General features: G+C 41.8%; 1 protein-coding gene across 1 annotated transcript in view; it reads right to left on the bottom strand.

The window, feature by feature from the left end:
• The window catches only part of trpn1 (transient receptor potential cation channel, subfamily N, member 1), a 222,881-nt gene that overhangs the window by 96,735 nt on the left and 100,489 nt on the right, over positions 1–25,657 (bottom strand). The window contains exons 5-9 of the mRNA XM_063040655.1: positions 23,854–23,967; positions 21,493–21,597; positions 15,500–15,598; positions 5,757–5,858; positions 3,447–3,548 (exon numbers count right to left, since the gene is read on the bottom strand). Coding sequence (XP_062896725.1) covers positions 3,447–3,548; positions 5,757–5,858; positions 15,500–15,598; positions 21,493–21,597; positions 23,854–23,967 — 522 coding nt within the window. The remainder of the gene's footprint in view (positions 1–3,446; positions 3,549–5,756; positions 5,859–15,499; positions 15,599–21,492; positions 21,598–23,853; positions 23,968–25,657) is intronic.

The following is a 25,657-nucleotide window of genomic DNA, read 5'->3' as shown; positions in this document are numbered from 1 at the left end:
TGCAGCAAAGGAGTGATGCGACGGGATGAAATAGCAGGCTCTGCTGTACACAAACACACCTGGGCTTTTATTTCTTTCAAGGTTCACTGAGGCTCATCCTTCTTGCTATTGCACCTGTCCCTAATTGTCTTGTTCCTGGACTCTCCTGCATGCCAATTGAACAGCAACCAGATGGAATGTACTGAGCCCATTCAAAGCGTAGAGGCAGGTACAGTACAATCTGTCCTTTCCAAGACCTCACTGGGTTTTTAAAGAGATTCATACAATTTTGCTAAATGCTGCGAGACTGATTGCTGACAATTAATACTGCAATCAACAAACATTGCTCACACTGGGCTGCATGGTTCATTGGTGTTAAAGCTTGGAAGTTAATACAATTAATAGTGAGGTATAACCTAGCTCTATTCTAAGTTTAACCTTCTGGCAAATATTATTTTCAACAAAGAGGTGCAATGTCAGCTGTGTTTTGCACTTCCGTGTCATTTATTATGTAATCTTTGTGAAAAGGAACTTATGCCTTTATATTTAATGTTTTTAAAACAAACTGATGACAGTTTTATTTGTTCCTGCTATAATTAAATTCATTAGAGCCACTATGTAAACACAAATTTAGGCATTTAGTTTTGCAACATTAATGGTCACATGATTAACAGAGTGAATGCTGAAACATATCTTTGATATACTGACCAGAGTGCTCCCATCCCCGTGCACAGCACCTTGCTTGACATTTACAGGAGCTAAAAACTGAAGCAGTTGAAACCGGCAGCTCACTTGCCACCCTCGCAAGAGCAACAGACGCTGACATGTCAGCATCTTGCAGATTTATGTAACTGAATCAAAATGTATATCTCTTTTATAAGGAAGGATAATAACTAAGTGGAATCTAGCCCTCAAGTGGAAGACCCATAGACATGTCTGAAAAAATAAACTATTGATTTCATTTATTCATTTACAGGATGTGGACATTTCTGGCAAAGCCTGCATCCCTCAGTGTGTCTGATGGACCAGAATCAAGTTTATTATCACCGTCATATGTCATGAAATTTGTTAACTTAGCTACAGCAGTACAATGCAATACATGATAACACAAAAAGAAAAATTAAGCGAACCAGTTACCGTAATTATATATGTGTACATTAAATAGATTAAAAATAGTGCAAAAACAGAAGTAATATAAATTTTAAAAATGAAGTAGTGTTCCTGGGTTCTGTATCTATTTAGGAATCATATGGCAGAGGGGAAGAAGTTGTTCCTGAATCGCTGAGTGTGTGCCTTCAGACTTCTGTACCTCCTTCCTGATGGTAACAATGAGAAGAGGGCATGCCCTGGGTTTTTAATAATGGATGCTGCCTTTCTGAGGCACCGCTCCTTGAAGATGTCCAGGATAACGCAAAGGCTAGTACCCAAGATGAAGCTGACTAACTTTACAACTTTCTGTAGCTTCTTTCGGTCCTGTGCAGTGGTCCCACAATACCAGGTAGCCTATCAGAATGCTCTCCATGGTGCATCTATAGAAGCTTTTGGGTGTTTTAGGTGACAAACCAAATCTTTTCAAACTCCTAATGAGACATATCCACTGTCTTGCCTTTTTTATAGCTGCATCAGTGCATTGGGACCAGGTTAGATCCTCAGAGATCTTGATGCTCAGAAACTTCACACTACTCACTCTCTTCACTTCTGATCCCCCTATGAAGATTGGTTCACGTTCCCTCGTCTTACCCTTCCTGAAGTCCACAATCAGCTTTTTGGTCTTACTAACGTTGACTGCAAGGTTTGTGCTGTGACGCCACTCAACTAGCTAGTATATCTTGCTCCTGTACACCCACTCATCTCTATCTGAGATTCTACAAACAAAGTTGTATCATCAGCAAACTTATAGATAGTATTGGAGCTATGCCTAGCCACACAGTCATGGGTACATAGAGAGTAGAGCAGTGGGCTAAGCACGCACCCCTGGGATGCGCCAGTGTTGATCGTCAGCGAGGAGGATATGTTATCACCAATCCGCACAGACTGTGGTCTTCCGGTTAGGGAGTCGAGGATCCAATTGCATACGGAGGTACAGAGGTCCAGGTTCAGTAGCTTATTGATCAGGACTGGGGGAGAAATGGTGATAAACGCTGAGCTATAGTCAACGAACAGCATCCTGACATGGTTGTTTGTATTGACCTGGTGATCTAAGGCCGTGAGAACAGCCGTTGAGATTGTGTCTGCTGTAGTCCTATTATGGCGATAACCAAATTGCAGTGCGCCCGGGTCCTTGCTGAGGCAGGAGTTCATTCTAGCCATGACCAACCTCTCAAAGCATTTCATCACCATAGATGTGAATGCTACTGGGTAATAGCTGGGAGATGATGGAGGTTATTAAGCACCAACCATATCAGTGGTACATCAGACACATACAGGTGATGGTAGATTTGGATAATAGCAGATTTCCTATCCTGAAGAACATTCAGGATTGTTTACTGGAGTTCAATGCCTGAGCTGTGGGTGAATCTCCAATCTTAAACATTTGCTGCCATCTAGTGACCACATGGTAATATTGGCAATCCTGACTATCTTTCAGTTAAAAGGGGCCGTGTTATTTTCTACTACAACTTTTTCCAAAATTATTGCACTTTTTTTTTGCTTGTCTATGCCTCTTGCTGCACTCAGCTATAACTTGCCTAAAATAATCTTGCGTAGGATGTTTAAACGCAAACAACAGGAATTCTGCAGATGCTGGAAATTCAAGCAACACACATCAAAGTTGCTTGTGTAGGATGTTGTGGGTGGCCCAGCCAATTGAGCCACTGTCTCAGTGATCCAGCTACCCAGGTTTAATCACAACCTCTGGTGCTGTCTGAAAGGAGTTTACATATTCTCCCTGTGACCATGTGGGTTTTCTCCCACATCCCAAAGGCATGCAGGTGGGTGGGGGAGGAAATACAGGAAAGATCAAGGGAAAATGGATTGCTGAGAGCTGGCATTCACTCAACAGGCTGAATGGCTTTCTTCTGAGTTGTGAAGATATGTGGAAATTTTAATATAAATTTATGGGATAGTGGGAGGAGTACCATTGATCCAAATTACAATAAATCACCATAAAAGTCTATATAATCCAATGTTATTATCCCAATTTTATTTTGGAGTTCTGACAAAGCCTTTCAAAACCAAAAGCATTATTTTCTTCCATAGATGCTGCCTGACCTGCTGAGAGACTCGCACACTTCCTGTTTTTATTTCCAATTTCCAGTACCTGCCGTTTTTGATTATTGATTCCTGATGCTCAGACAGTTTTTGTCGGATTGGATTGATGGACTGGTTGATAGTTCACTGGCCACCATTTAGATATGTTTGTGAGAATCTTACTTGTCCTGTTCAGAACACGAGGCACCTAATCTTTTCGTAGATTCTGCTCACTTAGTTACAGTTGAAGCTTATCGATGTTTGAGTTGTGGAAATACCTTTGTTCGGGCCAGTACATTAGATTTAAATTTCTCAGTTAATACTTCAACCACATTGGTGTGTCCTCGTTCAGCAGCAACGTGCAGTGGTGACCGGTCCAGCTGTAATAGTGAAATAGACAGGATTAATCCAAATTCAATCACCATTCATCAGTATAATCTAATGCTATTAACCGTAAGTTATTTCATAAGCCTATAGAATCACAATGAGGCCTTTAGGCCTATCATTTCTGTGAGGTATGGGCATACATACAGACATAGACACAGAAACAGGCCAATGGGCCCACCAGGTGCACACTGGCCATTATCCACTCATTTACACTAATCCTACACTGTTCATTTAAAAAAAATTCTTCCTGCATTCTCATCAACTCCCTCCAGAACCTCACGCTTTGGGACATGCCCTCTTCTCATTACTACTATCAAAGAGGTACAAGAGTTTGAAGACCCATACTCAATGATTTAGGAATAGCGTCTTCCCCTCCACCATCAGATTTATGAACAGTCCACGAACCCATGAACACTACCTCATTATTCATTTTTTTTGCAATGTTTAGTTATTTTTGTAATTTATAGAGTTTTATGTCTTTGCACTACTGTACTCCTGTGGCAAAACAACAGCTTTCATGTCATTTGTCCAGGATAATAAATCTGATTTTGATTCTGATTTAGATTCCACAAATTCACCTACACATCAGTGACAATTCAGAGTGGCTAACCTACCCACTGAAGAACGTATCTTTGGCTCAGATTGAACCAATGTAGCTGACACTGGGAGGTTATGCCACAGTGTCACTGAATACGTACCTCATCAATTTTGGCTAAAACCAATGGAACTGAAAACAAATTGGTTTGCTGATTAGGAAATGGCTGAGTGGTAGGAGATAGGTACCTGTTAACATCTTGCATAGATAATGAGTTAAGGTTCTGATTGTATTTACTGACATAATTTATTTGTTCCCTGCAACCTTCGTCTCATTATCAGTGCAAAATGTTAGCATTGTTTCAGGTGTCCACAAAAATAGAATAAAATGTCAGGTGGGCAAGGTCATAAATCTTATTTTGATTTCTAATATCTCCAAATGTCTAATTGTATCTCCAGTGCTTTTTTTTTCTCATTGTTACCATAAGGAAGGAGATACCCACCGACTGTTGAAAAGACGAGACAGGGTGGATGAGGAGAGGATGTTTCCTATGGGGGTATCGAGAACTAGAGGACACTGCCTCAAAACGGAGTGGTGACCCTTTAGAACAGAGGTAAGGAGGATTTTTTTTTGCCAGAGAGCAGTGAATCTATGGAGGGCTCTTCCACAGACTACAGGTGGGGCCAAGTACGTGGACATATTTAAGGTGGAAGCTGATAACTTCCTGATCGGTCAGGGCAGTAAAAGATATGGTGAGAAGGCAGGTGTATGGGGTTGAGTGGGATCCGGGATCAGCCCTGATGTAATGGTGGAGCAGACTTGATGGGCTGAATGGCCTAATTCTGCTCCTATGTCTTATGGTTTTATGGTCTAAGAAGCCTGACAGCACGCACTCAGCGACTCAGGGACAGCTTCTTTCCCTCTGTCAACTGATTTCTGAACAGACATTGAATGCATGAACATTACCTCATTCCATTTTTTACTTATGTTTTTGCACTACTTATTTAATTTAACTATTTGATAGTCATACAATATATGTATACTCATGTAATTCACAGTTTTCCATATATTATGATGTATTACATTGTACTGTGGCTGCAAAGTTAACAAGTTTCACTACATATGCCGGAGATATTAAACCTGATTCTGACTTTACAGATTTGCATGACTTCTCTCACTCTCTACACTGGTTATTGTGAATCACAGCTCCCCTAATTTGATGTTTATGGTCCTCTGGGCTTGCTCCACTCCTCCATGCGTGTCAATTAGAATGGGGCCAAAACTTAACTTCCACGTTTCCAGCTGGAATCTTTTCATCGCCTAATATAGATATCCTACCCAACAGCAGTTAGCACAATGCTTTACAGGGCAGGTGACCGGGGTTCAATTCCTGTGCTGTCCTTAAGGCGTTGGTATGTTCTGCCCGTGACTGTGTGGGTTTCCCTTGCTTGCTCTGGTTTCCTCCCACAGTCCAACGATCTGCCGCTTGCTATCTTAATTGGTCATTGTAAGTTTGTAAATTGTCTCTTAATTAGGCTAGCATGAAAAATTGGGGGTTTGCTGGGTGGTAACAAAGGGCCAGAAAGGCCTACTCTGTGCTGTATCTCAATAAAATAAAAATAAGAGAAATTAAATATCTTCAGCGCATGAGAACTGAAGAGAGTACCTTGTCTGTAATGTTTGGATTGGCTTTGTACTGATAGAAGAACTTCAGCATGAGTTCATCTCCTTCCGAGGCAGCAATATGCAAAGGAGTTTGACCTTCTTTCTGCAATGAAGGAACAGGCAGAGCTGAGAAGTACCATCTTCTTTTCTGTCCATTGAAGCATGAATATATTAACATTGTTGTGAATTCTGCTGCCCCCACCCCCACCACCTAATCCTCTTGAACACTTGGTCTTTCCTTGGGTTTTAGACAATACAGAGAAATCATTACAAGCCTCAGAAACAAATGAAATTCCAGGAATGGTTCTAATTTAACGTCCCATTAGAATTAATTTTTAATCCCCGAGTTTGCCAAATGTGAGGTTTGATATTAACTCTACAGCAGGAATGTGTCAAAAAGCAGCAAGCATCCATTCATAACATTAATGAGGTATAATTCATAAAATATTTGTAGCCTCTCAGATTATAACTCTATTCTCTTGTGCACTGAAGTCTGATCACATCATTTAACTTCATCAGCAACATTTATTATACTGCCAGAAATTCTTCGCAGGTACAGTGTGAACAAGGAATGCAGAACTAACTTGTTTATCCCTGAGGCAACACTGTTTTCCTTCTGTCATTTAACAAGTTTTCAGCACAGTAAATAATTTACTTATTAATCATCTACAGCCTTTGAGAACGTGTTCTCAATGGCCACACTATTGTAGCTATTCCTTTAAAATTACTGGAGAGTTTACAATTGCTCGTAGAACACGATGCTTCTGAAATTACTTTTAACACTGCCTGACTTGTGTGCCACTTTCTCTCATCTGTGTATTTTATTTCTTACAGTAGTTGCCTTTCTGTTCCATTTCCTGCTACAACTATCATTTATATACTTTTGATGTTACCAAAAATTTATCTTGCTATTTTACTGTTCATTATCGTGCTTATGTAGGAATGTGAGCAGAAGAAATCCACAGAATCCCCTGAACCTGCCCTGGCATTTAATGTGGGAAAATGTCAAACATCCCACATAGTAAAGTGTAACAACCACGGACTCAGCTGCGCAGCAGATTCGGCAATTCCACTCATGAATGTCCACGTGTCAGCTAATTATTATTTCACTATGGCGGTATTTAACTCCCTTCTTTTCCTCATAGCGCTTGTTGAGACTCGAGCAAAGCACACATTGCCTGCTTGCATTTGGCCTTGTCTGAGAAAGTGGACTATCGAGTCAAATGACATTGAAGACTAGTGATTCACGTTTTATATTTAGATATTACTTTTGGCCACAGTATTGGCATCTAGTTTTTTATTTGAGGGTTTTAGTTAATGGCCCTGTTTGGCCTAGCGTTTATTGTTTTCCTTTTCTTTAAAATCCTGTTTGCATTAAAATCCTGTCTGTGCACTATTGACCCACTTCAGTGTCTCTTTCTCTCCACACTTGGGCCATATCCGAATATCCATACAGTAAAGTCCGTGTCAGCAACTTCTACTACCCTGCTGTTGTCAATTCTTTTGGAAAAACCCAAATTTGTGAGTCAACATACATTGTCCACTTTCTTCAATGATAGAAAATTTACATAGAAATTAGAACAGTATGTAACACGCTGTAAGGTTTCACTGCTAATGTAGTGGCCTCTCTGTAGCAGCAATGTTTGGGTTATGACTAGAGATAATGGTGCTTTGGAATGTGGGGACTATCCAATGAGAGAAATTTTGTTCTTTTTTGTGAGTCCAGAAGAGAGAGTTTTGCGGTCTTTTGCCAGGTAGAGATGAGGAGAGAAGCCGAGAATGAAGAGAGTTGGTAGACCACTGGACGGAGTGGGCTTGGAGTAAGGGTTCAAAGGTCAGCGACGATCGAAGAAGGTCGATGGTGGACAGACGGCTTATCAGGGAGCTCCAACATTGTGCAATAGACTGTTTCATGAGAATGGGCCCTTTTCCTTTTTTTGTTTTCTTTACCAACCATATAGTCAAATTAAGAATTATAAAGCTCAATCGCTTAATCACATGTTGTGTACTATTTGTTATTTCATGGTACTGATTTGTAACAGGGGACACATCACGCAGCGTCCACCCAAACGAGATTCCTTAAGTTTAGCTGGGCCAGAGGCTATCACCCCTTATATTAAGCCACTAGCCGAAGCGAGAATTACAATTCTGGGGGCTCGTCCGTGATTGATTCTGGTAGATGCTATATGATTAACCGGCGCATCGAACCTGTGGGATAGATATCTGTACTCCAGATGAATTGTTAATTCGCCTGTTAAATAATGTTAAAGTTGCAATTGTGGGTGGAGGTTTGATAAAATGGTTGGCGCAGCTCTTGTTTTAACACAGACCAGCGCTGAGGTAGTGGTAGCTGGTGGTGGAGATTTCAAAGACAGGGCTCTAACGTTTCTGAGGAGTGAGGGGAAAGAGTCGTTGGATTTGGGATGTCTAATTAGTCCATGTCCCCCCCGGTGAAGAGTGAGAATTCTGGGGTAGTATCCGTCCTTACCTCTCTGGCGAATAAATGGAAAACTCAAATTCAAAGTCCCAGCTATGGTAGGCTCCGCCTATTCTCTGGAATAACGCCCACCCCTAAAGGGGAGGAGGAGTATGAGACTTGGGCGGAGTGGACCTCTCAGTTGTTAGATGAGTGGCAGTGCTCTGATGATGAAAAGCAACAGATATTGGTTGAGAGTTTGAATGGGCGGGCTGCTGACGTTGTGACAGCCTTCAGGTTAAAATATCCCCTAGCAACCTTTTGGCCCAACAGGAAGCCCAATGGAGCTCATGGTGGGGTTCCAGAACATGCGTCAGGAGAAGGGGGAGAAGCTTTCTGCTTTTATTTTTCGGCTAGAGAAGCAGCTAAATTGCTCGCAGCACAGAGGGGTCATTCAGGCGGCTGAGGTGGATCAGTTAAGAATGGACCAGATAGCCAGGGGTGTCCAGTCCCATGACCTGATTGCTTGGGATCTCTGACAATCTCATAAGATGCACCCCCCTCTTTCTTTTGTTGAGCTGATCAGAGAGGTACAGGAAGAGGAGAACGCAGCGGCGGCGTGGAAGGACTCAGTCAGCAGGGTACAGTCCTTGGTAGTAGTTCCCTGCGGTGAAGTGACCACAGGTAGCCTGCCCCATGGAGCGGTAGAGGAGACTGTGGCAGAGTTGAGAACGGAGATATGTCAGCTGTTATCAGCGGGTGTGACCCCCCCCCATATGATGGAGCTGATGGGGGGGGGTGGATCCCCCAAGGGGACAAACAACGTGGAGAGCTGCTGGCAGCAGGTGTCACGCCAGATGGAGAGTGAGCCCCCGGGTACTTAAGCAGAGGAAGTCCTTGGGAAAACAGAGGAGACCCAGTGAGGGAACAGCCTGGTGTGTCTGGTGGAACAATGTACTAAGGAACCCCCGAAAGCAAAAGGCCCAATTCCTGAAGGCTTAGTGGGTCCATGCTCCAGTGTGTCGCTACAGATAGAGGGTATTTATGCTAAAGCCATAATCGACACTGGGTCGCAGGTCACGTTGTTGTACTGTTTGTTTTACAACTGGTATTTGAAGCATTTACCCTTGACCGCATTCAGGGCACTGGAGATCTTGGGGCTTAGTGCTAATGATTATCCATACGACAGTTATTTGTCAGTGAAGTTGGAATTCTTGGAGGCTGATGTGGGAGTGTCTGAGATTCTTGATACATTGGCGCTGGTTTGTCCGGACCCTGTTGAGAAGGGTGGCGTTTCAATTCTGGTGGGGACCAACACCCCTCTTGTGAGGAGACTCATAAGGGCCTGCAAGGAGGAAGCTGGAGAGAGCTTTCTGGGAACATTGTCTGCGCACTTGGGGTTTCGAGCTGCTTTTGAGGAAGTGCGTGGCTGCATTAGGCTAGATACTGAATTTAGACGAGGGTTTGTGTGGTTCACCCAGTCAAAGCCAATGGTAGTACGGCCCGGGGAAGTAGCGAGATTGATGGGGACCCCCAAATTTCCTGCAAGCCTGAGAGCAAGGCCCTCTTAGTGGATACTCTGAAAGACCATGAGGGTGAGTCAGGATTTCCTGCTGGTGTACTGGTGAGGCCTGAATTGCAGAAGCCTTCAATTGTACAGGCAAGCAGGATGGCAGTGATTGTCAGGAATACTATGAAGAGGGAGGTCACCTTCAAGCCGAGGATGCCCCTGGTGCTTCTGTTCCCAGTAATGGTAATGTCTAGTGTCCCTGTGAGACACGCCGGGGAGAAACTATTGGAAAAAGGGGGAAAGTTGACTGAGTCATTCAACTTCAGGGACTCCCCGGTTCCTCTGGGTTGGAAGAGGAGGTTGGTAGAGAAGATTTTGAAACTGGAAGGTGTCTCTTCCACTGACGAGTTTGATGTTGGTTGTTCCAAGAGCATGTGTCACTCTATCTGGGTGACCGAGGACAGAGGTCTCGGCAACTGGCTCCTGCAGAGGCGGAGGATGTTCGGCAGCACTTGTGAAAGTTGAAGGAAGCTGGGATCATCACTGAGTCCTGAAGCCCCTATGCATCCCCAGTAGTACTGGCTAGAAAGAAGAATGGGAATGTATGGATGCATGTTCGCACCGTCCCTGACCAGTATACTGTCCCGAGGATTGAAGATGCACTGGCCTGCCTGAGTGGTGCGAAGTGGTTCAGTGTGCTGGACTTGAGGAGTGGATATTACCAGATCCCCATGAGTGAGGCCAACAAAGAGAAAATGGTATTTATATGTCCCCTGGGATTTTTCCAGTTTGAAAGGACGCCCTAGGGCATCTCAGGAGCTCCTGCAAACTTCCAGCGGTTCATGGAGAAGACGGTGGGGAATATGAACATGCTTGAGGTATTGGTGTATCTGGATGACCTCATAGTGTTCGGATCCACCTTGGAAGAACATGAAGTGAGGCTGCTGAAGGTGCTGGGCTGCCTGAAAGCTGAAGGGTTAAAACTTTCCCTTGGCAAGTGCCAGTTCTGTCAAACGTCTGTTAGCTATGTTGGGCACATAGTCTCACGGGATGGAGTACCTACATTTTCGGCTAAGATAGAGGTGGTAACCACATGGCCAAGACTCCAGACTGTGAGTGCTCTGAGCTCATTCCTCGGGTTCTGTGGTTACTACGGAGGTTTGTGAAAGGCTACGTGAAAGTGAGTCACCCATTGAATCAGCTTCTGTGTGGTTACCCTCCCTTGGGGAAGAAAGGGAGGGGGGAAAAAGGACAGGAGGGTGGAGAACACTGATCCCTCCAAGCTGTGCACATGTGTGCGTGCACTCACATTTTTCAACCAGTGCACAAAGGAAATTAATGTGCTTATAAAAGGTTAGTTACCTAAAATAATGTAGTAATTAATAATTATACTTATTGAAAATAATCTTTTCGCTACCTGTTTCTGTTAACTAGTTAGTCAGTTTTTCAAATACCACAATCCACGTCATTAATTTATGTCACCTCACCATTCCTGTTCCAGTTTGTACAGCTGCCTCACGGCGGCAGCCATGTTTGGCGGACAATGTTCATATCGTAAAGTTTACAAAGATCTGTTTCAAATCTTGTAGATAGCTTACTAAGTTTTTATTGAAAAAATATTGATTCACTATGTCAAATTCAAAAGAAGTGAAGGGCGTGAAGCGCAAAAGAATTGCAAATTTGATTTGCGCGAGGCAAAATTAACAAGATAAGAAAGCAGTATCTGGGAGACAATGTTTTGTGGAATGACAAAGTTAAAGTTTTGCTAGGCCAACAACGTGAAGAAAACGTCACAGTAGTTACAAGTTTGCTGTTGACTTTTATAAATAGGCTTTGTGTTCATTTAGAAGAAAAGTTTCCTGAAGGTGAGGTACAAGAATAGTCAGCTTTTGATTTCTCCGCAATTGCAGATTGTGACTTCACATTTGGCGATGAACAAGTTAATGCCTTATGTCTAAAATATCATGATTTTCTACCTGAAAATACTGTAATAATTAGACAGTTTAATGGTTTCAAATTTCCCTTGCAAGAAAAAATTAAATCCAAACTGATTTCAAACTTTACTCAAATGGTGGCATTTGTACTTCAAAATGAACAGTTTTGCGACCTTGCACAGTTGATGGACATTGGGGGAACCTTTCTTGTGTCTAGTGCTGACTGTGAGTGAGGTTTTAGCCTAATGAATCAACTCAAAAACAAGCTGAGAAACTGTTTAGGTGAATGTCCTTTGGATATGTTAATGAGAATCAAAAGCTATCAATTGAATGGAAGTTCTGTTAGTCTAGATAGAGTTTACAAAGAATAAGTAAATTCCAAAGACAGGAGAGAGAAAAAATAACTGAGTGACTTAAATATGTATGTTATTTTGTTGTTATTCTGTGCAGTTTTATGTCAAATATTTTGTAAACCTACATAAACTGTGTCATGTGTGCATTCAGTGCGCACATACTTTTGTCACAGGAAAAAAATCATCACCGAGATGATCCGGGCATCGGTACCACTTGGGCAGCAGTTGAAAAGGGAGACATGGCTCAGGCAGAGAAGGTGAAACATGCGTCGGTCCCCCCATTACTGCAGGAATGGCCTAGGTTGGAGTTGAAGAACTAGATCTTATACTGGGTCACATCACCTCCGGACTGACCTTGGCGTTGCTAGCTGGTTTTGCCCGAGAAGTATCGGAGGATTGCGTTGAAGTCACTTCATGATGATTCTGGACATTTGGGAGTGGAAAAGACCTATGGATTGTTCAGGGACCTTTTTTACTGGCCCTGAATGAAATTGGAGATCGAAGGATACTGCAAGTCAGGCATTCGATGCATACGGCGGAAGGCACTGCCGACGCGGGCGGCTCCTTTGTCCCACCTGCAGAGTGTGGGTCCTCTGGACCTGGTGTGTATGGATTTCCTGTCAATAGAACCTGATGCCAGCAACACGGCGAATGTCTTAGTCATCACAGACCACTACACCAGATATGCTCAGGCTTTTCCTACCAAGGACCAGAGGGTGTCTACAGTGGCCGAAGTGTTATGGGAGAAGTATTTCATCTCTTATGGCCTCTCCAGACAGATACATAGCGATCAGGGATGGGATTTTGAGAGCAGACTCATCCATGAGTTACTGGGCATGCTTGGAGTCAAGAAGTCGAGGACCACGCACTATCACCCGCAGGGTGATTCCCCGCCAGAGAGGTTTAATTGGACCTTGTCAGACATGCTCGGGACCCTGGAGATTAGCAAGAAGACCAGGTGGAATCAACATATTGGGCATCTGGTTCACAGTTATAACTGCACACAAAATGAAGCAATTGGGTGCTCGCCATATTATCTGATGTTTGGGCACGAGGCGAGGTTACCTATTGGCCTTTGTTTTGGGACTGACGAGGGTGACTTAACCCTGAAAACTTATCTGAAGTTTGTGTCTGACATGAGAAGAGAGCTGAAAAGGGCTTATGAATTAGCTGGGTTCGCGGCTGCCAAGCAGAATCAAGGGAATAAGAGGAGGAATGATCAAAAGGTGAGGTCCTCCCAACTCCTGCCGGGAGACTGAGTCCTCATAAGCTGGCAACTGCTGGGCAGCTAAGCCCTATGTGGTGGAGAGTCAGATGCCAAACCTACCAGTTTTCCGGGTGAAACCAAAGGAGGGGAATGGGCTTCTCAAGATCCTCCATCGGAACCACCAGTTGCTGTGGGTCAAGAGGCGCAAGTAGACCCAGAGCCCAACCTGGAGCCCACACCTCGTAAGAGGACTCTGCAGAAATGGGGGGTGACTACCGGGCCCCCAACAGGTGAGGTTAGGCTGGCCCCAACCCCTGAGAGGGATACTGATTCGGAGGATGAGGACCTGGATGTGTGGTATATACTGCCTTTTGCTAACTCCCCATTGATTGGGGAAGAGACTCCCGGTCCTTCTCCCATTGAATCAGATGAAGTGGGGGTGGGGGCTATCTGTGGGCAGCCTGGGTTACAGTGGGACTCTGCAGGGTTTGATCACGGAACAGAGGGCTTTGAGTTGCAGGTTGGCACGAATGATAGATCAGGGGAGGCCCCGCCAGGTAGACCGGAAGTATCCACAGTAGTGTCTGAACCTGAAGAGATAGATGAAGGGGTGCGGAGGTCTCAGAGAATTAGGAGACCACCAGATAGGCTGGCCTATGTAGCAACAGGGGAACAGAGTGTAACCCCTACCATTTTGAGGAGCCATGTCACTGCCTTTTACACCTGGATTGGGCTTTGTGTTTTGCAGGAAGGGTTGGCGAATTATCTCAACATCATGAGGACATGACTAAATTTGGTGGGGGTAGAGTGTAACATGCTGTAAGATTTCACTGCGAATGTAATGGACACTCTGTAGCAGCAATGTTTGGGTTATGACTAGAGATAACGGGGCTTTGGCATGTGGGGACTATCCAATGAGAGAAATATTGTTCTTTCTTGTGGTTCTGGAAGAGAGAGTTTCGCGGTCTTTTGTTGGGGAGAGATGAGGAGAGAAGACGCGAGTGGAAAGAGTTGGTGGACCGTCGGACGGAGTGGGCATGGAGCGAGTGTCCGCAGGTCAGCAACGATCGGAGGAGGTCGATGGTGGACAAACGGCTTATCAGTGAGTTCCAACATTGCGCAATAGGCTGTTTCATGAGAATCGGCCCTTTTTTTGTTTTCTTTGCTAACCATATCGTCAAATTAAGAATTATAAAGCTCAATTATTTAATCACATATTGTGTACTGTTTGTTATGTTATGGTACTGATTTGTAACGGGGGACACATCGCACAGCATCCACCAAAATGAGATTTCTTAAGTTTGGCTGGGCCAGGGGCTATCATCCCTTATATTAAGCTGTTAGCCAAAGCGAGATTTACAAGTAGAACACAATTTAACCTACTCCAAGAACAACTGAATGCTTCCCTCCCACACAGCCTTCCAGCTTTCTTTCACCCATGTGCCTATCCAAGAGTTTCTTTAATGTGCCTCTACCACCAACCTTGGCAGCACATTCCACGCACCATCATTCTCTGTGGAGAAAACCTATCTCTGACATCCTCCCCATACTTTCTTCCAATCACCTTGAAATTAAGCCTTCTTGTATTAGCTATTTCCTGCTGGATTGAAAAACATCTGCCTCTTTTAAGACCAGCTCTGCATCCTATCAAATGTCCTGTTGTAGCCCATGACAACCTTCTACACAACACCACCAACCTTCGTGTCATCTACCCACCATTCGAATTCCTTGTCTAAGTCATTTATAAAAATCACAAAAAGTAGGAGACCTAGAAGAGATCCCTGCAGATCACCACCAGTCACCGATCTCCAGGCAGAATATATTCCACCTATGACCATGCTCTGCCTCTGCAGGCAAGCCAGTTCTGAATCCACACAGCCACATTTCTCTGGATCCCATGTCTCCTGACTTTCTGTATGAGCCTTCCATGGGGGAACCTTGTCAAACGACTTACTAAAATCCAGATACACTACACCCACTGTTCGGCCTTCATCAGTCTGTTTTGTTACTTCCTTGAAGAATTAAATCAGGGTTAATCATGACCTGTCACTCATTATGCCCTGCCCACTAACCTAATCAGCCTTTATTTAGGCTGTACTTAAATGTTTATTTAAGTTAATTTTTGCATCGTAATGTGGTAGAACTTTTTCATTTTATAACTTATAGATTTACTACTTTGTATCTTTGTATGTGGTAGCAGTAATTTGATCATTCCACTAATGAATTTGAAAAAATTTCTCCCACACATATTTAGTTTTAAGTGTTTATTATTATAAGGGAATGGTGTAATTTCTCATAGTTGTTCTACACTTGTGCTTACTCACATTCTGAAAGTCCACACCAGCACCAAGCTCTACCATGAGTTTAGCCAATTCTAGATCTTTCTTTCTGCAGCAAACATGTAAGACTGTATCCCCATCATCCTGGAAAGGAAGGCAGATGGTTAGGTGGAAATTTCTTCTTTTTAAAAAGCTCTTCCACATAAATGATTTTCCAAAGTCCATGTCAACCCAGTGCTTCAGAAAAGAAAACAGATGGCTTTGAATTATCCGATACCACAGAGTGTCAACAAAGTCACAACTCTTTAAATGTATTCAATGGAAACGGAACAAGACAGTTACAAACTGAACTGTTGATTCACTTTCATCCATATAGCACCATACTACAGAGTTCAAAGTTTATTAAACCAGCTCATGCCTGGAACAAGTGAGATGAATCATCTTCATGAATCATTTAATTTTTATTTGCATAATTTGTCCTCTTTTGCACATTAGTTATTATTCAGTCTTTGTTTATGTATATGTAGTTCTTCATCAATACTAATGTATTATTTGAATTTTAAATTCCACATAAAGAAAGTGGCCAGAGCAACATTTGTACACTTAAGAAATATTGAAAAGGTACGTCCGTTTCTGTCACATAATGATGCTGAAAACCTAATTCATGTCTTTATATGGAATAGACTAGATTACTACAATGCACTTTTTACTGGCCTTCCAAAGTAATCAATTGACAAACTTCATCTCATTCAGAATGCTGCTGCAAGAATTTTAACTAAAACCAGGATGAGGGGGCATACAACTCCTGTCCTAACCCCTCTGCATTAGCTTCCTGTATCTTTTAGAATTAATTTTAAATTTTTCTTCTTTGTTTTAAAGCTCTCAATAGTTTGGGACCAGAGTACATCACAGAATTGCTTTTGTTTTATAACCCCACTCAAGTTCTTGAATCTTTTTCTGTTGAACTCTTAAATTTAAATAATCTCCCTCAAAAGACAGTTGGCAGGTCAGTTTTTTTGAACTACATTCCAAAACTGTTGAACTCAATACCAAAACTATAAGGGATACAGACTCAGTTGACACTTTTAAACACTGGCTCAAAACCTATTTAATATCCTTACGATTCACTAACATCACTTTGTCTTTTATTTTCATGTTCACACTTTATCCCATTGTAAACCACTTTAGACTACATTGTTTGTATGAAAAGGGTTTTATATGTTTGTAAATAAATGATTATAATTATTATTATCTATTATTATTCTTCACTTTTCCCGTAAATACCTGTAAAAATGAATTTCAAGGTAGTATATGATAACATATAAATACTTTGATAATAAATTTACTTTGAAGCTTACTTCTCAACTGGATAGCAGTGTGAATTCTGGTGCCTTTGCAGTTGTCAGTACATGACCAGAAGGGCATGGTTCAGGACTTCCAACAGAAATCCACTTACAAAGTAATGGCTTTACTTAACATAATAGTGGAATTAAAGGATGAAGATTATTTCACAAAGCTCAGGATCCCTATGGACATCACTACCAAAATGCAGTCGTCTTTTTCATATTCTTCCAATGAATTTGGAGGGTTTTGCAGAGGCAGTGTTATCTTTCTGGTGTTCCAAGTCCCTGCTATATGTAATGCATGTAAGCATGTAAGAAGTTAGGGGTCAATGCTGCCCAGCCAACCATAATTTTATGCTAGGACTGAGGTCTTGAATTTCAAACACCCTTTTCCTCAAACAACCAAAGACTAAGCTAATCCATTAAGAGCAATAGAATATTTTATCATTAATGTTTGATTGTGCTGGGGGTAGTTCTCAAGACAGGGAAAGTGGTTTAAGTTTAATTGTCATTCAACCATACACATGTATACAGCTAAACAAAGAGCATTCCTCCAGGGGCAAGGCGTAAAACTCAGTACATGTAGTCACACACAGCCCACAGCACATACAGTCATAAAACAATATTAGCACAAATCCCTGAGTGACATGGCCTACAGATTAATGGTGCATGGGATATTGTCCTAGAGCCACGTTCCTGCAAAAACAAGCACACAGCAGTTTTTCATCTCGCAATCCAGGCAATGAACACTGGAGAGCAGCATCGATGTGAGAGCTGGCGTGACGCCAACCCAGCAAAGATGCCAGCACGTCCGCCACACCTCTGTTCTCTCCCACACACAGGGGTGCCTCCTCCCCTGGGTGGCTGTCACAGGAAACGCCACACAGCTTCCCTGCCGTCAGTCTTGCTAAATGATCCAATGAATTGAACTTGCAGTATTTTGTACTACCAATGTTCAACAGGGTCTTGTCATTGCGACCAAGTGCACCGCTATCTTACCAGAAATAAGAAGATGGTAATGTCTTGTGTTAGCTGATGCAGAAGAGATGTCTTCTGTGGTAGGTCCTATTTTACTTATGACAGCAGATCCTTTACCCACAAAGGTATTGGTTAAAGAGAAAATTCATCACACAGATTATCGTAAATGTAAATAGAGAGAAGGTATTTAGAATAAATCACATTGACTTAGTCAATTGTAGCTAGTCTGCACATGATATAGAATTATGCCTGCAATCACCACACAACTCCTTTCATACTTTAGCCAAATAAATCTGTTTCCAATACTCTACCAAAGTGTGCAATTACAGCTCAGGGTGTTGTTTAGTTTAATGTTGTCCTGTTGTTTAGAAAAGGTAGCAAGGACAAGCAAGGGAACTACAGACCGCTCTGCTTGACATCAATAGTGGGAAAGTAACTAGAGGGAGTTTTGAAGGATAGCATTTGGATAGAAGGAGTTCGATTTCGCTTGTACAACTGGCCCGGCTGCGAAGTTGGATTGCTCTGGACACTCAGCTGATTTGAAGAGCTTGAGAGCGGCTTTTGGCTGTGCGATAAAATCTGGGCCTGGAGCAAGTTGCTAGGCAGCGTGGTCTAGGCCTGAAGCCTTTCGCAACAGTGGTACCTGTGTCCTAGTGTGAGGTATGAAACGCTGTTTAGACAACTTAAACATCGACCCAGACGGGAGGTGAGAGCTGATTTCTTTCACCCTCTGCAATCTTCACTCCTATCTCCAGGCATGAAGCCTTTCACTGTTCTGCTGTTGAGTCAATTTAAATGCCGGGCCAGATAAACTGAAAAGACAGGGTATCAACACACACAAAATATGCTTGTGAACGCAGCAGGCCAGGCAGCATCTATAGGAAGAGGTACAGTCAACGTTTCAGGCCGAGACCCTTCGTCAGGACTAACTGAAAGAAGAGATAGTAAGAGATTTGAAAGTGGGAGGGGGAGGGGGAGATCCGTAATGATAGGAGAAGACAGGAGGGGGAGGGATGGAGCCAAGAGCTGGAAAGTTGATTGGCAAAACTGATACCAGGCTGGGTATCAGTTGAGATGAGAGCAAATTTTACTCGTTCTCTATGATGGCACTCTTCCCTCCACGGCGCTGAGGCTTGGCCTCAGCTGCTGTGCTTCATAAGACCATCAGACATAGGAGCAGAATAAGGCCATTCAGCCCATCATCTGCTCTGCCATTCCATCATGGCTGATCCCAGATCCCACTCATCTCCATACACCTGCCTTCTTGCCATATCTTTTGATGCTGTGACTGATCAGGAAACCGTCAACTTCCGCCTGAAATATACTCATGGACTAGGCCTTCACCCTAATCTGTGGCAGAGCATTCAGAATCAGAATGGGAATCAGGTTTATTATCACCGGCATGTGATGTGAAATTTGTTAACTTAGCAGCATCAGTTCAATGAAATACATAATATAGAAGAAAAAAAGAAATAAAATAATAAACAAATAAGTAAATCTTTATACAGTATACGTATATTGAATAGATTAAAAATTGTGCAAAAAACAGAAATACTCTATATTAAAAAAAGTAGTGGGGTAGTGTCCAAGGGTTCAATGTCCACTTAGGAATTGGATAGCAGAGGGGAAGAAGCTGTTCCTAAATTGCTGCGTGTGTGTGCCTTCAGGCTTCTTCCAGCATTCCACAGATTCACTAAACTCTGGATAAAAAAATTCCTCCTTACCTCTGTTCTAAAAGGTCGCTCCTCAGTTTTGAGGCTGTGTCCTCTAATTCTAGATACCCCCACCATAGGAAACATTCTCTTCTCACCGTATCTAGTCCTTTCAACACTCGGTAGGTTTCAATGAGATCACACTGCATTCTTCTAGATTCCAGTGATACCGGCCCAAATTAGTGAGTACAGGCTCCATGGCCACTAAGATGTTGAACTGATAAGCGAAGCTTTGAGCCTACTGGGGGCTGCTCTGGGGTTTGGATCTGAGGACTCAATTTTGGTTCAAAATGCTGATGTTCGCTTCAGTTGTTTGTATGATATTTTTCTTTCTCTTGTGCATCTTTTAATTTTAATTATTTATTTATTATTTAATTATTATTCTTTTTTTCTTTAATCGGTTCTTTGGGGTTTCTTGTTTTGTTGTATCTGTGAGCAAGCAAGTCTCAAGGTTGTATAATTTATACATTGTTTGATAATAACTGTAATTGAATCTTGGCTCTTCATGAGGAAGAGTCAATTTGGCTTTCTGCGTGGGAAGTTGTGCTTAATAGATCTTTTAGAGTATTTCAGAGAAGTAACCAAAAATTGGATGAGGGTAGGGCAGTGGATGTTGCTTACTTGGACTTTAGCAAGGCCTTCGACAAGTCCTGCATGGTAGACTGATCTGGAATGTTAGGCCCCATGGAATTTAGGGAGAACTAGTTAGGTGGGTTCAAAATTGACTCATAGATAGGAAGCAGAGTGTGGTGGTTGAAAGTTACTTCCCAGAATAGAGGCCGGTGACTGGTGATATACCACAGGGATCAGTGTTTGGGCCCTTATTATTCATCATTTATATCATAGATAATTGGTTTTGACTATTGTTATGTACACTCAATGGCCACTTTATTAGATACACCTACTCTTTGATGCAAATATCTAATCAGCAGATCAACTCAATGCATAAAAGCATGCAAATGTGGTCAAGAGGTTCGGTTGTTGTTCAGAAAAAAAACATCAGAACGGGGAAGAAATGTGATTAAAGTGACTTTGACCATGGAATGATTGTTGATGCCCAATGTTGTGGTTTGAGTATCCCAGAAACCACTAATCTCCTGGGATCTTCATGTACAACAGTCTCTAGAGTTTACAGAGAATTTTGTGAAAAACAAAAAGAAAAATCCCGTGAGCAGCAGTTCTATGGGCAAAAATGCATTGTTAATGAGAGAGTTCAGAGGTGAGTGGCCAGACTGATTCAAGCTGACAAGAATGTGACAGTAACTCAAATAACCGTGTGTTACAACAGTGATGTGCAGAAGAGCAAATCTGAATGCACATCACATTGAACCTTGAAGTGAATAAGTTACAGCAGCAGGGGGTCACAAACATACACTCATTAGCCACTTTATTAGGTACAGGAGATACTTAATAATATGGCCACTGAGTGTATATGGAATGAGCTGCCAGAAGAAGTGGTTGAGGCAGGTGCAATAGTATCGTTTAAGAAGCACTTGAATAGATGTATGGAGGACTGGGGCTTAGCAGGATATGGGCCAAAAGCAGGAAGTTAGGACTAGCTGGGTTGGCACTGTGTTCAGCATGGACTGGGTGGGTTATATCCGTACTGCATTGCTCTTTCACTTACTTTCAGCATTTTGAGAGCATCAAAGGAGAATTAATAGACCAATCCAAAATGACTGTGATCTTCTGAATGACCTCATACTATCCCAACATTGAGAAGAAACTTACTATGGATCCAAAACAGAATACACCAATGGGGATAAAGGATTCTACCCCCAGCATGAAAACAAAGCAGGTTTGTATTTACAGGGAAGAATAATATCAAATTATTTCAAGTGCCTCATTGGAGATTAAGTAGGTACTCTCAGCAGAGCCAGCATTGAAATTTTTGCAGTGAGAACAAACGTTAGTATGGTGGACCAATGAGGTTGCTTCATTTGTTGGCAAGCCCTATAGTACAATGTTCTGACAGCGCTTGACCCTGGGCCCAGATAACCTGTACCTTCCGTTGTGTCCTGAGTTGTAGATCAGCATTAACACTGAGTAGTTCCTTGCACACTACGACATTACCAACTTCAGCACTTAGAAACAAGGGAATGCAGCCATCCTATGAAAAAAAACAAAGTGGAACAAAGTGTGGTCACAGAAGAAGAAAAGACCGACATTTAGGTATTGCCTTTCATCCCTTCATAATACTTTTGTGATGTGGTTACCATGGTAGTGCAAGAAGTACAGCAGTTAGCTAACACACAGCAAGATCCTGTAACTATATTGCTGTCCTTCCCCAGATGCCCCGAGAAGCTGCTCTCTTAAATATCTGTGACTCTTTTAGCGAAGGTACTTCCATAGCACTATTGTGCAGGGAGTTCCAGGATCTAGATTCACTATTGTATAAGTGCCGTGACCTGAATTGGATGATGGTTAAGGGATAATAATATTTTTCAAAGCCAGTATACCATACAACTTAGGGGGGAGCTTGTAAGTTACACCATTTCCATCTGCTTGATGGGATTGAGACACTTGGACAAAGTATGTGATTATTACTGGAAAGTCTTTATTTATCCTTGTTTATTAAATTTGACCCAGAATACTGAGACTAACTCAAGAAACTACAGATGTTGGAGTCAGGTAGCATCTGTGGATCAACTAGATTGTTGATATTTTGGGTTGAAGCCCTTGCTCTGGATTGATGAATTGTCTCGATGAAGGGTCTAAATGAAACTCTTAACCCAAAAGATCGACTGTCCGTTTTCCTCTGCAGATGCTGCCTGGCCTGCTGAATTCTCCAGCAGCTTTTTTTTGCATTTAAGATGATTCTCTCACTCCTCGTCCACACTAAAGGATTTATTACACATATTCAAGAGAGTAGATAGACCCTTGGTTGAATATCTTATCCTGAAAAAATAAAAGAATGAAAATCAAATTTTTAAGACTATTAATTTGATCTATTAAAAACACCACCATTAAAATATTCCTAATAATCATTATAAATTAAAAATAAATTGTTGCTACTAAATAATAATTAGGCATTGTTTAGTACCAACAATTCAGTTAAATCTATGATGATTATTAAAAATAGTTTAATGGCAGTTTTGACATTCTATCCTAAATATGAATTTTCGTAAAATATTGCAGTCCTAAAAAGCACCTGAATATTGAAGGTGGCTTTTCAGGAGAATTCTAACTCTGTAATTGCTGTAATATCTGAATCAGATTTACCACCGTCTGGTTTTGGACTGGATAATCATGGAGAAAATTGTTTTTGGTTGCTATTGTTAAATATGGGCAAGTGTGTCAACTGACGATTATAGGCACCTCCAGAAACTCAGCTCAAGCAATGTCATTTGAGTTGAAAACACTGCTTTCTTGTGAATTATTACAACAGCAATTAATACTAGAGAATGACACATTTATGCAAAATCTTAAAGAAAGAAAAACAAAATAAGCAAAACTGGCAGGACCAGTAGGTTAGTTCTCAGGCAAGACCATGTGCTTGAAATCTTAGCTGTTTTTCTTTTGCAGATTCTGTCTGACTAGCTGAGTAGTTCCATGATCTCTGTTTCATTTAAGTACAGATGACTTGAGTATATTCAGTAATTTGGCAAATGTGAAAGATAAATGAAATGCATCACAATTAACAGGTATTGTAGGTATTGATAGCCAGCTGGTGGTGTAGTGGCGTCAGCACCCAGCCTTTAATGCGAGTGGTCCTGGGTTCGAATTCAGCCGGCTCCTCACACGCCTTCCATCGATGCTGACTCAGCCTCATAAAAAAACAAACAAAATGCAAAAGAAATGGCAAGGTTGTTGCCCAATGCACCACAAGGCACAGAGAGGAATAACAACTCTGTAGGTATTGATAAGTGAAAAGATTATCACATGCAAGAGATTTGAAAGTCATGATGATCAAGTAAGTTCTCTACACAGAGCTTTTCTTTGTCTTGAAAATCCTAGATTTCTTTGTAATCTATTTTTTATGTAAGTAATCCTCTCCCAGAGAGAAGATACTTCAGCAGTAGGGTAGTCAATTATTGATCAGCAGAAGCTAGTTTATTAGCTGTTCTTCGTTGCAATGTTATACTGATGAACATTAATGAGGTAAATCATTGCTTTTTCTGGACAATAGATAAGAATGAAAAATTGTCATTCCATTACTATTTGAAATAAAAGATTCAAGTTTTCATTCATTGATTAAAAGTGTAAGCTCTTTTTTGAGAAAGAAGTATAGCAAGTTAACAGTATATCAGTAATATTTTATAAAACCAAGGACAGGGCCAGAATTTATTACACATTCACTATACATGAATAGAACCCAAACATACTTAGCTACGGTTTTTAAAGGTAAAGAGTCCCTATCTCCTACCTTATCTTGCATCAATCGAGCATCTTTGTTTGAGGACCTCAGTAGCATCTGTACTATGTTGAGAGCACCACTGGGTCGACTGGCAGCAAAATGTAGAGGCAACTGATCCTTATGCTGAAATAAAGACAATGAAATAGGCATTATACAGAACATGTTAAAGAGGGCGCAATTTTCCCACCAATTCCCTGTTGCTGTCTGTGCCTCTAAGCAGAAGGCTGCAGAGTTCAGCATAGATATCTGGCATCAAATGTCAAATCTCAAATGTCTATTAAAAAAATTCTCTGGCATCCTTCTAAGAGAAGATGAGTAATCTTTGCTAACCAGATCATTACCTATTCCTCAGACAATACCATATATACAAATTATACCAATATACAGGATGTTATTTATTTATTAAGATACCATGTGGCATTGACACTTCTGGCCCTTTGAGCTACGCCACCCTGAAATCCTCAGATTTAATCCTTGCCTAACCACTGGACAAATTACAATGACCAATCAACCTACCTACTAGTAGATTTTTGGACTGAGGGAGGAAACTCACGTGGTCATGGGGAGAACATACAAACTCCTTACGGGAATTGAACCTGGGCCGCCTGTACTGTAAAGCATTGTGCTAACCACTACACTACCATGCCACCCTAATGTAAGAGGCTATAGAGAACAGTGGACATAGCCCAGTCAATCATGGGCACAACCCACCCCACCAGCGACAACATCAATAGGAGATGCTGCATCTTCAGTGGGCCTTATCATCTAGGATCCCTGCTGCCTGGGTCATGACTTTGTTCCACTATTGTCAGACAGAAGGTACAGAAGCCTGAAATCTCACATCAGAAGGTTCAGGAAGAGCTCTTTTCCTTCAACTATGAGGTTCTTGAAACAACCTACCCTTGCTACAGCAACCAAAAATTAAGGACCACCTGTTATGGACTTCTCTCTAAATGTGTTTTGACTTGCACACGTTTTGCTTTGCGTAGTCTTTTTCCTCTTCACTGCCTTATATAATTTATGAACTATTCATGTATAATTTATGTTTTGTATGTTGTCTATATCTATGAGTCAGTGGTGCAAGCTTTTCATTGGAACTGTACTTCACAGTACCTGTACATGTGGTGATAAATTTGACATGACTACCAATATTACAAAGGTAAAGTACTGAAGAAGCCAATAATCTGAAATAAAAATAGAACTTATTGGAAATGCTGAGCAGGTTAAGCAGCATCTATAGAGAGAGATAAAGAGTTAATATTACAGGTCAACGTTAATCAAAATCCTTTGTTATCCAACTGAGTTTGTTAAGCATTACTATATGCAAATTAGCATCTGCTTTCCATATAATAAAAATATTACATTTCAAAAATATTTCATTGCCTCTGAAGTTCTTTGGGATGATGGAAAACATGCTATAGAATGCAAGCCTTTCTTTTTATTGCACTTCTTGCTACTGCTGATGCATTCAGCAGTCCATGGCATATTCACAAAACAAGGGGCAATCTATGGCAGTTGGATTAGCATGGTTTTCTACATTGTTCAAACAAACTGGCTTGGTGCTTCTCAATGGAGTCTTTCCTAGTTGATTTGAATTGGGAAACTTTTGGGCCCAGTAATTAGTTTGCAATGCACTACTGCCAGACATTACAGAAGAGGCAACAGCTCCAGTGTGGCTTATGAGGGTATTTTTCAGGCTATCAGAATCATAAGGTCTTAGAGCTTGAAAAGAGGCCCTTCAGCCTACCAAGGCCCTGCCAAACATCCATTTGCTCTAATCTACTTTTACTCTTGCCACACTCTCTCCTCACAC

This window comes from Mobula hypostoma, chromosome 1 (assembly GCF_963921235.1).
Source record: "Mobula hypostoma chromosome 1, sMobHyp1.1, whole genome shotgun sequence".
Classification (NCBI taxonomy): domain Eukaryota; kingdom Metazoa; phylum Chordata; class Chondrichthyes; order Myliobatiformes; family Myliobatidae; genus Mobula; species Mobula hypostoma.
The sequence above is the reverse complement of the archived record's forward strand: the minus strand, read 5'-3'. Positions and strand labels throughout refer to the sequence as shown.